This window comes from Strongylocentrotus purpuratus, unplaced genomic scaffold (genome assembly GCF_000002235.5).
Source record: "Strongylocentrotus purpuratus isolate Spur 01 unplaced genomic scaffold, Spur_5.0 spur5_scaffold_1, whole genome shotgun sequence".
Classification (NCBI taxonomy): domain Eukaryota; kingdom Metazoa; phylum Echinodermata; class Echinoidea; order Camarodonta; family Strongylocentrotidae; genus Strongylocentrotus; species Strongylocentrotus purpuratus.
In genome coordinates this window covers 3,027,183-3,041,631 of record NW_022145594.1, presented here as the reverse complement: position 1 = coordinate 3,041,631, position 14,449 = coordinate 3,027,183, and the positions used below count along the sequence as shown (strand labels likewise).

The 14,449-nt window shown below is 36.6% G+C and overlaps 1 protein-coding gene across 1 annotated transcript; it reads left to right on the top strand.

Moving 5' to 3' along the window:
• Window positions 1–3,709: 3,709 nt before the first annotated feature.
• LOC105440340 (probable serine/threonine-protein kinase DDB_G0291918) lies at window positions 3,710–12,601 on the top strand. The gene is made up of 4 exons (XM_011670350.2): window positions 3,710–3,883; window positions 8,542–8,724; window positions 11,061–11,158; window positions 11,660–12,601. Exons 1-4 carry the CDS (start codon window positions 3,710–3,712, stop codon window positions 11,961–11,963), a joined length of 759 nt encoding a protein of 252 aa, XP_011668652.1. The 3' UTR covers window positions 11,964–12,601.
• Window positions 12,602–14,449: the final 1,848 nt, after the last annotated feature.

Below are 14,449 nucleotides of genomic sequence, written 5' to 3'. Positions count from 1 at the left end.
AGGTCATAAATGCATAGCAGCGATGAAATAGGGTAAAACATTTACACACAGCTATCTCTATTTCCATAATTTGTTTTCATCATTCGCAACTTATTAAAATTAATAATTGGCCGTATGTCATCAATTATCCCTTACAAAATCCCTTAAAAAATCCTCTAACAAAGCAAGATAATTCTCCCTTGAAAGGAATTTTCAAGGGATTTTTCTGTCTGACACCAATGTTGAAATAATCCCCTTTAAGGTCAGTGTAAGGTCTGACTTAATGATTGGCTGGCATACGCGCTATCATAACCTGTGCACAATTAAATTAGCGTGGATTTAATGAGACGCATTAATTGCACATTACTTTTGATTGAACATGTGATGTCACAATGCTTATGCACCTAAACGGCGAGTGCGCAGGGATTTTTCAAGGGATTTTTCTGTCTGACACCAATGTTGAAATAATCCCCTTTAAGGTCAGTGTAAGGTCTGACTTAATGATTGGCTGGCATACGCGCTATCATAACCTGCGCACAATTAAATTAGCGTGGATTTAATGAGACGCATTAATTGCACATTACTTTTGATTGAACATGTGATGTCACAATGCTTATGCACCTAAACGGCGAGTGCGCAATGGCCCATTAAAAATCCAGATTTTAGTTATCCGGATTATTCGTAGCCTGTCTGTCACCGATGTAAATGAAAAATCTAAAATCTGGTTTATTCAATTCAATTCAATTCAAATGAACATTTATTTTCTTCCAAACAATACAATTTATAAGTAGGAACATAAATATAATTAAAGAACTTGTATTACAAGGAAGAAGGCGCGAAACCCGAAAAGCATAGCTTGTAGTGGGTACGCCAGAATACATAAATACAATTATACAATATAAATGGGAGAAAGGAAGAAAGGAAGAAAGGGATAAGCAAAGAGGAGAGGAGGATAGAGAGCTTGGAGAAAGAGAAAAGAAGAGAGGAAAAGAAGAGGACTGCAACAAGATTGGTTGGGATTTTTCTGTGTGACACCTGCTAGCTATTGACTACTTGGTTGATACAAAACTCCTCAAATTTCCTCTCATTCCATTACATTAACGACATTAACATCACTCGCCGTGTTAATTTAAGTTTGTAATTTCCGCACACAGTAACGTTTGTAAATATACAAATGTTGTGAATCGAAATGCCATTTTTGAAATGCCATACTTATCTTGAAACTTACAACCCTTTTCTCCCGCCGTTGAATTTTCTCATGAATCTTAACCGTAAACTGGATAGTCCCCTTCCCTTTAAACCGCATTCAATGAGATGTACATTGTACAACTAATAAAGGTTAGGTTCTTTCTGCTGTATCCTTGATTTTGTTTAAAATAATAACAAACATATGGCATCGACTTCGAGACCTGCGAAGAAAAGGAAGGTTTCTGATGAAGGCAGAAACTTTAAATCAGATTGATCTCTGAAGTATTTCTTCATAGAAGAGAAATGTAACCCACTTTGCCTCATTTGTCACCAGAGTGTGAATGTAATGAAGGTTAACAACATAGCAAGACATTATGACACGCTGCATCTAGCAAATTATGGAGAGTTACAGGGTGAGGCTAGAAAACAAAGACCTGACAAATTAGTAACCGGTCTAACTTGCTGAAACTTGTCCATCAAATTCCCCCGTAGAAATCACACTAAAAAAGTAAGCCCAATTTTTTTTCCACTGATTTTGTTGTTTGATTATTAGTTTTTGCAAAATTGCAGATGAGTACACGTATTGCATGAGTATGTGTGTGTGTGGGGGGGGGGGGGAACATTACCTACGGCCCGCCAAGTTAAGCCAATCGTTAGCTGTGGCCAGCGAGCTTTAAAGGTTGGCCACCCGTGATGTACATGTACGTGCTTAGTGCATTGCACTTTCAAGACCGAAGCACTGCATATTATGCCTAGCCCTACTGTGTAATTAGCACTGCAATGACGTTATACAGGTCTTGAACAGTAGCTGGCACTCTTCAAAAAAAAAAGATCCAGCAGTGATGTTTCAGTCCCACTAATGATGTTAGTGCGAGTAGCACAGGGGGTATGAACGCTATTAAGCCAGTAGCAGTCAAGTGGTTAATGAAAACATTGTAAAGGCTATACAGTCTAAATATCAGTCAGAATTTGATGTAGACTCACACATAGAGGTTCCTAATGGATTGACAATCAAAGTATTTTGAAAGAATAATATTTGAGAGCAAACTTTTACATCAGTGAGCAGAGACGTACTTTAAGAGATGTCCTAGCTAGAACCCCTTTCTTGGATGCTAACACGATTGTCTACCTGGCTATCAAATTATTTCTCAATGGACTATTTTGGTTAATCTAGCTAGCTTCATGATTAAATTCCCTTTATCACATCGACACTAAAACTATTATCTAATAATAATAATAATACACAATATTTATAAGGCGCTTAATACTGGTGTCTCTAAGCGCACCATATTCTGACTAAACAATTATTTACCAAAACTTATAATAAACACACAACTTATACATCTGTTCTTTATTCAATAAATCATGCATATATAATAATAAAAAATAAGATAAGAGTGAGATCAAACATACATACTGTACAAGAGGTCAAACATTGAGATACCATTTAGATACAAACAGACTGTGTGATGATATATATCAAACAACTAAATATAATTAATTTTGCATTTTCCCAAAGAAACCAAGGAAGCCTCAGTCTTTAGAAACAATGTTTCTTTAATGAGATCAAACTGAGTGATTCTGTCGAACACCTTAATAATATTAAATTTGCATTTTCCTGGGCAAACTAAGGAAACCTTGGTCTATAGATAGAAAAAAATGATGGCGGTGGTGCTCGGTTTAATGGTGTAGGTCTTTCTACACAGTTTTGAGTACAACCAGGGGAAGGTGGGGGAGGTGGGGGGGGGGGGGGGGGAGGATCTGCACATGATATGCATTTTTAAGAGAGGAAAGACAAGAAACTAACAACCATCACATCATGGTATAAATAGGCAATTATGCTCTCCAAACTTCACAACTTGTAGGCCTTGATAACAAAAATTAAAGAGCTATTGTTTGCCATAGGCTCCATAGCACTGTCGTAGACCACTGTTCAAAATTAAAATTTGATCCATTTATTTGAATGCATTACAAAAAAGAAGTCTATTTTTAGGAAACCATTGTCATGTATTTCGCTGTGAGTGTCCTACATTGTCTACAGGTCAGTGGGTATCTCACAAGTCGTACTACTATAACATCACTATTTTAATCAAAATGGCAACTCTCATGCGAGAATGGCCCGCAAGGAAACTGCAAAATATGGAGAGATTTTCGTTCCTTACTAAGTAATCAAATAGGAGTAATTTCAAGATAATTTTGACCGGCTCTAATTTGTTTTAGTAAGGCGATCACTTAAAATTTGTTGGGATTTATTCTCCTTAAAGATTACATGTGGAATATTAATGAACACAAAGACCCTTGAACCCAAGAAGATCTGGAAGCACTGATAGCAACTCCAGAAGAAGAAGAAGACCACTTAATTCCTTCTGATGATTTTTTTTTATTTTTTAATTCATTTATTTATTTGTTTTTGTTAAGAAATGTGGATATAAATACAGGTGTGTTTTACATTTCCTTGGTGACCAATCCAAGAATACAGTCAGAAATTAGTAAATAAAACATATGCATGTATATGTGTGCTGTTTAACTATATTCACAAACAATGCAGGTCCAGACTCTCAAGCTTCTTAAAATCCAGCGTCCCACACCAGCCTCATCACATCACCTAGCAGAAGCACTGTGTTCTATGCCAAACCTCACTGACCTGACACTCGCTGGAGAGGCATTCATTGAGGAGTTCTTCTCTGCATTAAAAGCAAAGGCCTCATCCATACAGGTTTGTGTGTCCTAATGTTAATGTCATGAAAAGGGTCATTGAAAAAAGGAAGTGTAGTAAGGCGAGGCGTCAAAAATAAATATACCAGCCAGCGGCAGCTAACTGCACTTGTGCGTCCTGGCTGCATTTTTTAAATTAGCTCAGCCGGCTACCGCTGGCGGTAGGACCCTCAATTAACTCATGATGTCATCATAATGGTCTCCGAACAAAAGCATGCGCCGGCTGCCGCCTTTCGAATGGAAACCGAGCCTCTGATCCCAGCCTGGCGCAAGCCGGCTGGGCTAATAAGTGAAAAATAATTGCCCCAGCCAGGCTTCGGCCGTAATTGCAGCCTCGATGCGCCAATACGTGAGGCGGCAGCCTGCTGGTATCGATATTTTTGACGCCTCGCCTAATAGTTATATGGTGCACAGTATATACATCTATGTTTTTTCCTCCAAACACCCTTTTTAAAGGCCATTTACTTGGTTTATTGGAACAGACATTAAATAAAAGCAATCTACACATGTACTGATTCAGTTAAAATTCAAGTTTGTATAACATTTACATTGTTTTGATCAATAATCAATATCCAACCTTTTCCAAGTTTGATCGATATGAAAAATAGGTCATACATTTTTTTAAGTGTCAAATTTAATAGAGGCTTGAATTTACCAACCTGTACTAACAATCCTCCTGACTTAGGACCTTGTGCACCTGATATCCAGAGTTACAAATACCTTTAATACATTGATAGCGAAGGTATATTTCCGGGTATTATTAATTTCGATGTTATTACGAGTAGGACTTATCGATACAAACAGTTTGAAAGCGCTACAGAGAATACGTACATAACTTTGAAAAAATCACTCTTACTTAATCATTCTCTTCATAGAAACTTTAGTGTTTTCGTTCTGAGAATAGACTTGAATTGAAAATAAAATTACTTCATTCATTTTTGTTGAGAATGTTATTATGATACAACTATGTAATTAATGGAATTTGTGTAAAATGTAAGAATACAGTCAGAAATTAGTAAATAAAACATATGCATGTATATATGTGCTGTTTAACTATATTCACAAACAATGCAGGTCCAGACTCTCAACCTTAATAATCTCCAGTGTCCCACACCAGCCGCATCACATCACCTAGCAGAAGCACTGTGTTCTATGCCAAACCTGACTGACCTGACACTCGTTGAAGAGGCATTCACTGAGGAGTTCTACTCTGCATTGAAAGCAAAGGCCTCATCCATACAGGTGTGTGTGTCCTAATGTAAATGTCATTGAAAAGGGTCATTGAAAAAAGAAAGTGTAGTAATAGTTATATGGTGCACAGTATATACATCTATGTTTTTTCCTCCAAACACCCTGTTTAAAGGCCATTCACTTGGTATATTGGAACAGACATGAAATAAAAGCAATCTACACATGTACTGATTCAGTTAAAATTCAAGTTTGTATAACATTTACATTGTTTTGATCAATAATCAATATCCAACCTTTTCCAAGTTTGATCGATATGAAAAATAGGTCATACAGTTTTTTAAGTGTCAAATTTAATAAAGGCTTGAAGTTACCAAACTGTACTAACAATCCTCCTGACTTAGGACCTTGTGCACCTGAAATCCAGAGTTACAAATACCTTTAATACATTGATAGCAAAGGTATATTTCCTGGTATTATTAATTTCGATGTTATTACGAGTAGGACTTCAGTTTGATAGCGCTACAGAGAATACGTACATAATTTTGAAAAAATCACTTATACTAAATCATTCTCTTCATAGAAACTTTATTGTTTTCGTTCTGAGAATAGACTTGAATTGAAAATAAAATTTCTTTATTCATTTTTGTTGAGAATGTTATTATGATACAACTATGTAATTAATGGAATTTGTGTAAAATGTAAGAATACAGTCAGAAATTAGTAAATAAAACATATGCATATATATATATGTGCTGTTTAACTATATTTACAAACAATGCAGGTCCAGACTCTCACGCTTGAAGATCTCCAGTGTCCCACACCAGCCTCATCACATCACCTAGCAGAAGCACTGTGTTCTATGCCAAACCTGACTGACCTGACACTCTTTGGAGGGTCATTCAATGAGGAGTTCTTCTCTACATTGAAAGCAAAGGCCTCATCCATACAGGTGTGTGTGTCCTAATGTAAATGTCATGAAAAGGGTCATTGAAAAAAGAAAGTGTAGTAATAGTTATATGGTGCACAGTATATACATCTATGTTTTTTTCTCCAAACACCCTTTTTAAAGGCCATTCACTTGGTATATTGGAACAGACATGAAATAAAAGCAATCTACACATGTACCGATTCAGTTAAAATTCAAGTTTGTATAACATTTACATTGTTTTGATCAATAATCAATATCCAACCTTTTCCAAGTTTGATCGATATGAAAAATAGGTCGTACAGCTTTTTAAGTGTCAAATTTAATAAAGGCTTGAATTTACCAACCTGTACTAACAATCCTCCTGACTTAGGACCTTGTGCACCTGAAATCCAGAGTTACAAATACCGTTAATACATTGATAGCAAAGGTATATTTCCTGGTATTATTAATTTCGATGTTATTACGAGTAAGACTTATCGATACAAACGGTTTGAAAGCGCTACAGAGAATACGTACATAATTTAGAAAAAATCACTCATACCAAATCATCCTCTTCATAGAAACTTTAGTGTGTTAGTTCTGAGAATAGACTTGAATTGAAAATAAAATTTCTTTATTCATTTTTGTTGAGAATGTTATTATGATACAACTATGTAATTAATAGAATTTGTGTAAAATGTAAGAATACAGTCAGAAATTAGTAAATAAAACATATGCATGTATATATGTGCTGTTTAACTATATTCACAAACAATGCAGGTCCAGACTCTCACGCTTCAAGATCTCCAGTGTCCCACACCAGCCTCATCACATCACCTAGCAGAAGCACTGTGCTCTATGCCAAACCTGACTGACCTGATACTCGCTGAAGAGTTTTTCGCTGGATTGGGATTCACTCAGGAGTTCTACTCTACATTGAAAGCAAAGGCCTCATCCATACAGGTGTGTGTGTCCTAATGTAAATGTCATGAAAAGGGTCATTGAAAAAAGAAAGTGTAGTAATAGTTATATGGTGCACAGTATATACATCTATGTTTTTTTCTCCAAACACCCTTTTCAAAGGCCATTCACTTGGTATATTGGAACAGACATGAAATAAAAGCAATCTACACATGTACCGATTCAGTTGAAATTCAAGTTTGTATAACATTTACATTGTTTTGATCAATAATCAATATCCAACCTTTTCCAAGTTTGATCGATATGAAAAATAGGTCATACAGTTTTTTAAGTGTCAAATTTAATAAAGGCTTGAATTTACCAAACTGTACTAACAATCCTCCTGACTTAGGACCTTGTGCACCTGAAATCCAGAGTTACAAATACCTTTAATACATTGATAGCAAAGGTATATTTCCGGGTATTATTAATTTCGATGTTATTCAGGTAGGACTTATCGATACAAACAGTTTGAAAGCGCTACAGAGAATACGTACATAATTTTGAAAAAATCCTCATACTAAATCATTCTCTTCATAGAAACTTAAGTGAGTTCGTTCTGAGAATAGACATGAATTGAAAATAAAATTTCTTTATTCATTTTTGTTGAGAATGTTATTATGATACAACTATGTAATTAATGGAATTTGTGTAAAATGTAAGAATACAGTCAGAAATTAGTAAATAAAACATAAACATGTTTATATGTGCTGTTTAACTATATTTACAAACAATGCAGGTCCAGACTCTCAAGCTTAATGGTCTCCAGTTTCCCACACCAGCCTCATCACATCACCTAGCAGAAGCACTGTGTTCTATGCCAAACCTGACTGACCTTACACTCGTTGGAGAGGCATTCACTGAGGAGTTCTGCTCTGCATTGAAAGCAAAGGCCTCATCCATACAGGTTTGTGTGTCCTAATGTTAATGTTATGGAAACGGCCATTGATAACAGAAAGAGTAGTATTGAGTATATGATGTTCATGTATACATGTCTTTTTTTTCAATTACAAAGACTTTTTTGATTTTTAAATTCATTTACCCGGTACCCCAAATGTCGCAACAATCATGAAATATTGAATGAAAGCAAACTATAGAAGTAAGTATTTGGTTGCAATTCCAGTGTGTATGAGATTAATATTATTTTGATCACTCATCAATATCCAACCCTTTCCAATTTCGATAAAGGCTTGAATTTACCAAAACTATACAATAGCTACATCCTCCTGACTTAGCTTTCTTGTGCACATGAAAACAGTGTTATGAGTACCTTCACTATGTTAATAACAAATGCAGATTTCTGGGTATTATTTGTTCCAGTGTTGTTAGGAGTAAGATGTATCAATGGAAACAGATAAAGGATGTTTTATAAAAATATATAACTTAATCATCCTTCTGGTTAGAACTTAAATGTTATGCAAGAATTGATTTAAAACAAAAATCTATTTAGTTATCTTAAGGTTAGGAATGTAAATATAAATACAGCTGTGTAATACATACCCTCAGTGATAGATATAAGAATGCAATGAGAAATCAGTTCTAGTAAATAAAACAAATGCATGTATAGATTACCTGCTTTACTATATTGACAAACAATGCAGGTCCAGACTCTCGAGCTTCATCGTCTCTACTGTCTCAGACCAGCCTCATCACATCACCTAGCAGAAGCACTGTGCTCTATGCCAAACCTGACTGACCTGACACTCACTGAAGAGTTTTTCACTGGAGTGGGATTCACTCAGGAGTTCTACTCTGCATTGAAAGCAAAGGCATCATCCATACAGGTATGCGTGTTCTTATATAAATGTCATGGAGGGTCATTAAAAAGAAAAATATAGCATTAATAGTTATATGGTGCACATGTATATCTGTTTTTTTTTCTTCCAAACACTACTTTTTTTTAAAGGCCATTCACTTGGTATATTGGAATAGTCATGAAACATGGAAGGAAAGCAAACTATACATGTACTGATTCAGTTGAAATTCAAGCGTGTATAAGATTGACATTATTTTGATCAATAATCAATATCCAACCTTTTCCAAGTTTGATTGATATAAAAACTTGTCATGTATTTTTTAAAGAGCCAATTTTTAATAGAGGCTTGAATTTTCAAAACTGCACTGAAGCAACAAACCTCCTGACTTAGGGTTCTTGAGCACATTAAATTCAGAGTTTTAAATACCTTGAGAACATTGATAGCAAACGTATATTTCTGGGTATTATTAATTTTTATGTTATTAGGAGTAGGACAAACCAATGCAAACAGGTTTAAAGCCGTATAAAGAATACATATATAGTTTTAATTTTAAAAAAAAAATCACTTTTTCTAAATAATCCTCTCCATGGACACTGTAGTGTGTTCTTTTTGTGAAATCCAGAGTTATAAATACCTTTAATACTGAAACTAATCTTTTAATGATCTAATTATTATAAAAAAAAAAAAAAAAAAGACTTTGGCAAGATCATATTTAGTCAATTTGTCCGGCCTGTTCATAGTGTTAATGAGGAGTTTTGCTCTACATTAAAAGCAAAAGCATCATCTATACAGGTATGTGTGTACTAATGTATATATGTCATGGAGAGGGTAATTGAACGAATGAAACAGCAGTAATCGTTATAGGGTGCATATGTATATATGTTTTCTTTTTTTGGTGAAAATGATAGAACAGAAACATCTGCGAGATCTACAACTGTTGTTAGATCTAAATGTTCCCAGTGATATGCTTAGATTTCATTGTAGCAGCCAAATACCTTTGAATATACATGCATACCTTGGCTAATATCAGAATATATGTGATATGAAGTAATTTTCATCCATGTTTGGCATTGTTTAGTGCTTTACTTTTTTTTTTACCTGATATGTTTGCTTAGTAAACACAATAAGTTTCAATACTCATCACTGTTGCAAACCTAAATAAAGACGTGATCTTACCGAGATATCATTCAAAACTATGAGAGCATAATGAGAAAGACAACAACTTCTCAAAATTATTGTAAACACGCAGATACATAACTTGAACAAATTGATGTCCAAAAAATGCCACAGAAAAAGTGATATTTCAGGAGTTATTATTAGGTAAAGCAATCTACCACCTTACTGCATGCCTGGTTGCTATGTCAGGCAACCAGGTATGCATGTCAGGCAGATATCAAACAAAAGCTACGAAGTCATTTAATTACATACATATATACCTGTAAGGATGAACTGATAACATTATGAGTGTAAAAGATCAAAGGCGGATGATAACAGGGTCATGAACTGTTACAAATCCCAGAAAACATCTTATTAGTCTAAAAATTAACCAAAAAATAACCATTTCAACCAAACAAGGCTCAGGTATGTGAGAGCATGAAAATATTAAATGAAAAGAGTTAAGGTTCGTGAGGTCAAATGTTAAAAGTCACAGGATCATTGATCATTGAACATACATGTAGGGGGAGTCATATCAGAGATGCAGTCACATTTATCCTGTTTAATCTGCATTGTGTACATAACATATGGGTAAATGTCTATTTTGGCTGTGCACGGTGCAATCATTCTTGATGCTGGGCAGTAACCAATGGGTGAATTCTTTTAATTTAGTATCAAAGATGCACAAGATTTTAGGCTATAAAGTCAGGACAGCTCGTGGAATAAAATTAATCTCAAACATATTACTTTCAGGAAAGTAGACTGCTTCCACCAACCCAAGCCCTTTAAGGGTTGAATCGTAAAAGTAATGCTCTTCTGTTCTCTGTTGTTCTCTGATCCCCTAATATGAGAAAAAGTATAAAGATTTGTCTAACAGATAGTTGATTTTGATTTACTTGTCGCCGATACCATATTCCACTACTACTGCTATAGTGGATACTACTACCAGTACTAATGTAAATCTCTTGTGCATAATTTGTCTTACCGGGTACTCTAGCTTTTTTTAATTTTCATTTATACTGAACAAATTGCCTAGATTCTCCATACTTCTTTTTTTTCCTTCTCATTTTCATTTTGTTTAAGGGATGTAACTTAAGTTGTTGAGTGTGTATTCCCCAAGAAAATATATAATATGCCAGAATGAAATAGATCCACTTACTTGAAACTGATACAAGTTTTACAAGCAATGTTGCTATTATATGTTACAGGGTTGTTTTCCTCAGATCAGGAAGGGAAACTTCAGGTTCAATGGAGTTGCTCAACATGACTTGAACTCATTTCTTCACACCCTTACATCTTTGCAAAGGTCAGTACAGTAGATGTGATAACAACAAAACAAAAATTCCAGGTAACAGCATGTAGACTTTTCAGGAATATTGCAATATATAAACAATACAGAGAGCCTCTAATGGAATACTAAGAAAAGCTACACTGCTGATACTTCTTCAGGGAGCATGCAATAAAGTGATACTGTTTACCTTAAAAAATGAAGATTTCTTGTCTTACAGTACTGAATATTCAGTAACAGCTTTATTGAACAAATTCCCTACTGTAAAGTAGATCAGTCAACCTAAATTTTGTTGAATTTTTGTGTTCTTTGTATATATGTAAATAATATATATATATGTCTTCTTTTTTTAGGAGGGAGGGGGGGGGGCTATAGTCTCTTATATTGATTTTTTTCTTCATTCACTGATCAAAGGTTTTTTGAGACTAGTACTTTCAATAAGACCAATAGGAGTTGACTTTGTATTTCTCATCTTGCAAACAGATAGTACCGGTAAGAAAAAATATGTTTCCTTTATAGCTCAGCTGACTTGGACAGCTCAAACAACTCAGACAACTCAGCTGACTTGGGCAGCTCAAACGACTCGGACAACACAGCTGATTTGGGCAGCTCAAACGACTCAGACAACACAGCTGACTTGGGCAGCTCAAACGACTCAGACAACTCAGCTGACTTGGGCAGCTCAAACGACTCAGACAACTCAGCTGACTTGGGCAGCTCAAACGACTCAGACAACTCAGCTGACTTGAGCAGCTCAAACGACTCAGACAACTCAGCTGATGCCAACACCAGTGTTACCCCAGACACCCTACCAAGGGGGTGAGGTGCCAATATTCCAGTCTTGCAAGAGTCTCAGGACAATGTCATTGTGGGACAACCTGTACAACAGCCAGGTACATTGAGGACTCGGTCTGATTTTGGGCAAGTCTATTCAGAGAATAATGTACTACCGAGGAATCCTGAGCCTAGTCAGCCCCAATTTATGCCTTCCGATCTCCAATCAGGCATGTCTGCTGGGTTGCTCACCCCTGCTCCATATGAGCCATTCAGTGGTTATTATTGCAGTCCTGAGTATGGAGAGGCTTACTACAATCCTACCTACCATACCACTATGTCAAGTTCTGCTACGTCTCCTAACCCTCCAGTCTCAAGGCATGATCAACCTACCCTGTTAACAGGGTACCTTTCACCAACACAGTATTATGGGAGCACGGGTAGACCAGGTTCTCCCACTCAGGTATCACATTCCACCAGCTTTTCGTCCCCAATCCAAAGTACAAGCAGTACTTGTAGAGGTCATCCTCAACAGCAACCAATTGGTGATGTACACTATCCAAGAAGGACACCATCAGACCATCCTCAGCAGCAACCTATGGGTGATGTACACTATCCAAGAAGGATATTACCATCATCAGACCACCCTCGACAGCAACCCATGGGTGATGTACACTATCCAAGAAGGACATTACCACCATCAGACCAACCTCAACAGCAACCCATGTTTGATGTACACTATCCAAGGAGGATATTACCATCATCAGACCGCCCTCAACAGCAACCCATGGGGGATGTACACTATCCAAGAAGGGCATTACCACCATCGGACCACTCTCAACAGCAACCCATGGGTGATGTACACTATCCAAGAAGGATATTACCATCATCAGACCACCCTCGACAGCAACCCATGGGTGATGTACACTATCCAAGAAGGACATTACCACCATCAGACCACCCTCAACAGCAACCCGTGTTTGATGTACACTATCCAAGAAGGAGATTACCACCATCAGACCACCCTCAGCAGCAACCCGTGTTTGATGTACACTATCCAAGAAGGACATTACCACCATCAGACCACCCTCAACGGCAACCCATGGGTGATTTACACTATCCAAGAAGGACATTACCATCATCAGACCGCCCTCAACAGCAACCCATGGGTGATGTACACTATCCAAGAAGGGCATTACCACCATCAGACCACCCTCAACAGCAACCCGTGGGTGATGTACACTATCCAAGAAGAACATTATCACCATCAGACCGCCCTCAACAGCAACCCATGGGTGATGTACACTATCCAAGAAGGACATTACCACCATCAGACCGCCCTCAACAGCAACCCATGGGTGATGTACACTATCCAAGAAGGACATTACCACCATCAGACCACCCTCAACAGCAACCCGTGGGTGATGTACACTATCCAAGGAGGACATTACCACCATCAGACCACCCTCAACAGCAACCCATGGGTGATGTACACTATCCAAGAAGGACATTACCACCATCAGACCACCCTCAACAGCAACCCATGGGTGATGTACACTATCCAAGAAGGGCATTACCACCATCAGACCACCCTCAACGGCAACCCATGGGTGATGTACACTATCCAAGAAGGACATTACCACCACCACCAGACCACCCTCAACAGCATTTTTGACTCGGCTTTGATCATGCATTATGCCTGTGTATAGAAGGTGACAACAACTAGTTGTTATAATGATAATAGCAATGGCTTCTCAGATATAGTACACATGCCATCATACCATAACACTCAAACATTATTACAATGGTCCTAGGCGGCTGAATATGTAGCGCTTTGGTATATCGGCTGCTGATGTGTACCTGGGTGGAGAGTGGCAAATGTGGATTAATGCCTTGTCAAGGATGTTTTAACATTTTGTTTTTGGTGATATGTATGCAATGTATGAAATACCACTCAACTTTCACAAAGTGAGTTATGAGGTTATGTATATAATATAATATTTAAAATTATCTTATCAAAATATCACTGTATTTGTCTATGTCATTGCACATATGTTCAATAAGAATATAATTAAGTAGAATCTAAATTAACTTGTGAATTAATTACCAGAAATGACCGAGATGTTAAGAGCCATGTTGCTCTAGTTATCATGGCAGCAAACTTGATAGAACTTGGTATACTTGAGAACTAGCTTTGTCTGGTAAGGGTGTATGTCATAGGCCTGACATATCGGTGTAACATTTTATCTGACATTGATTGTTGTTTTAAATTTAGAAATAAACCCAGTTCTAGATTTGAAAAATCTATTTGAGGTAATATTTTTCCAGCATTTTCTTCATATCATTCCAGTGTATATGTAAATATGCTGCTATAATTTAAAGATACATGTCTCTTTGTCAATGAAACATGCCTTAGTTATTAGTGTAATATTTAATTTGAAATAGATTATTGTTTGTACATGTTTAACTACATTCACCAGCACTATAATAAATTCAGTTGAGGAAATATTTTCCTGGATTTTGTTAACATCATTT

Excerpts from the sequence above, each read along its gene's own strand:
- LOC105440340 (XM_011670350.2), top strand. The coding sequence starts at position 3,710 with ATGCAGGTCCAGACTCTCAAGCTTCTTAAAATCCAGCGTCCCACACCA. Across the intron at positions 3,884-8,541 it reads CAAAGGCCTCATCCATACAG|GTCCAGACTCTCGAGCTTCA; the intron begins GTTTGTGTGTCC and ends CAAACAATGCAG. Across the intron at positions 8,725-11,060 it reads CAAAGGCATCATCCATACAG|GGTTGTTTTCCTCAGATCAG; the intron begins GTATGCGTGTTC and ends TATATGTTACAG.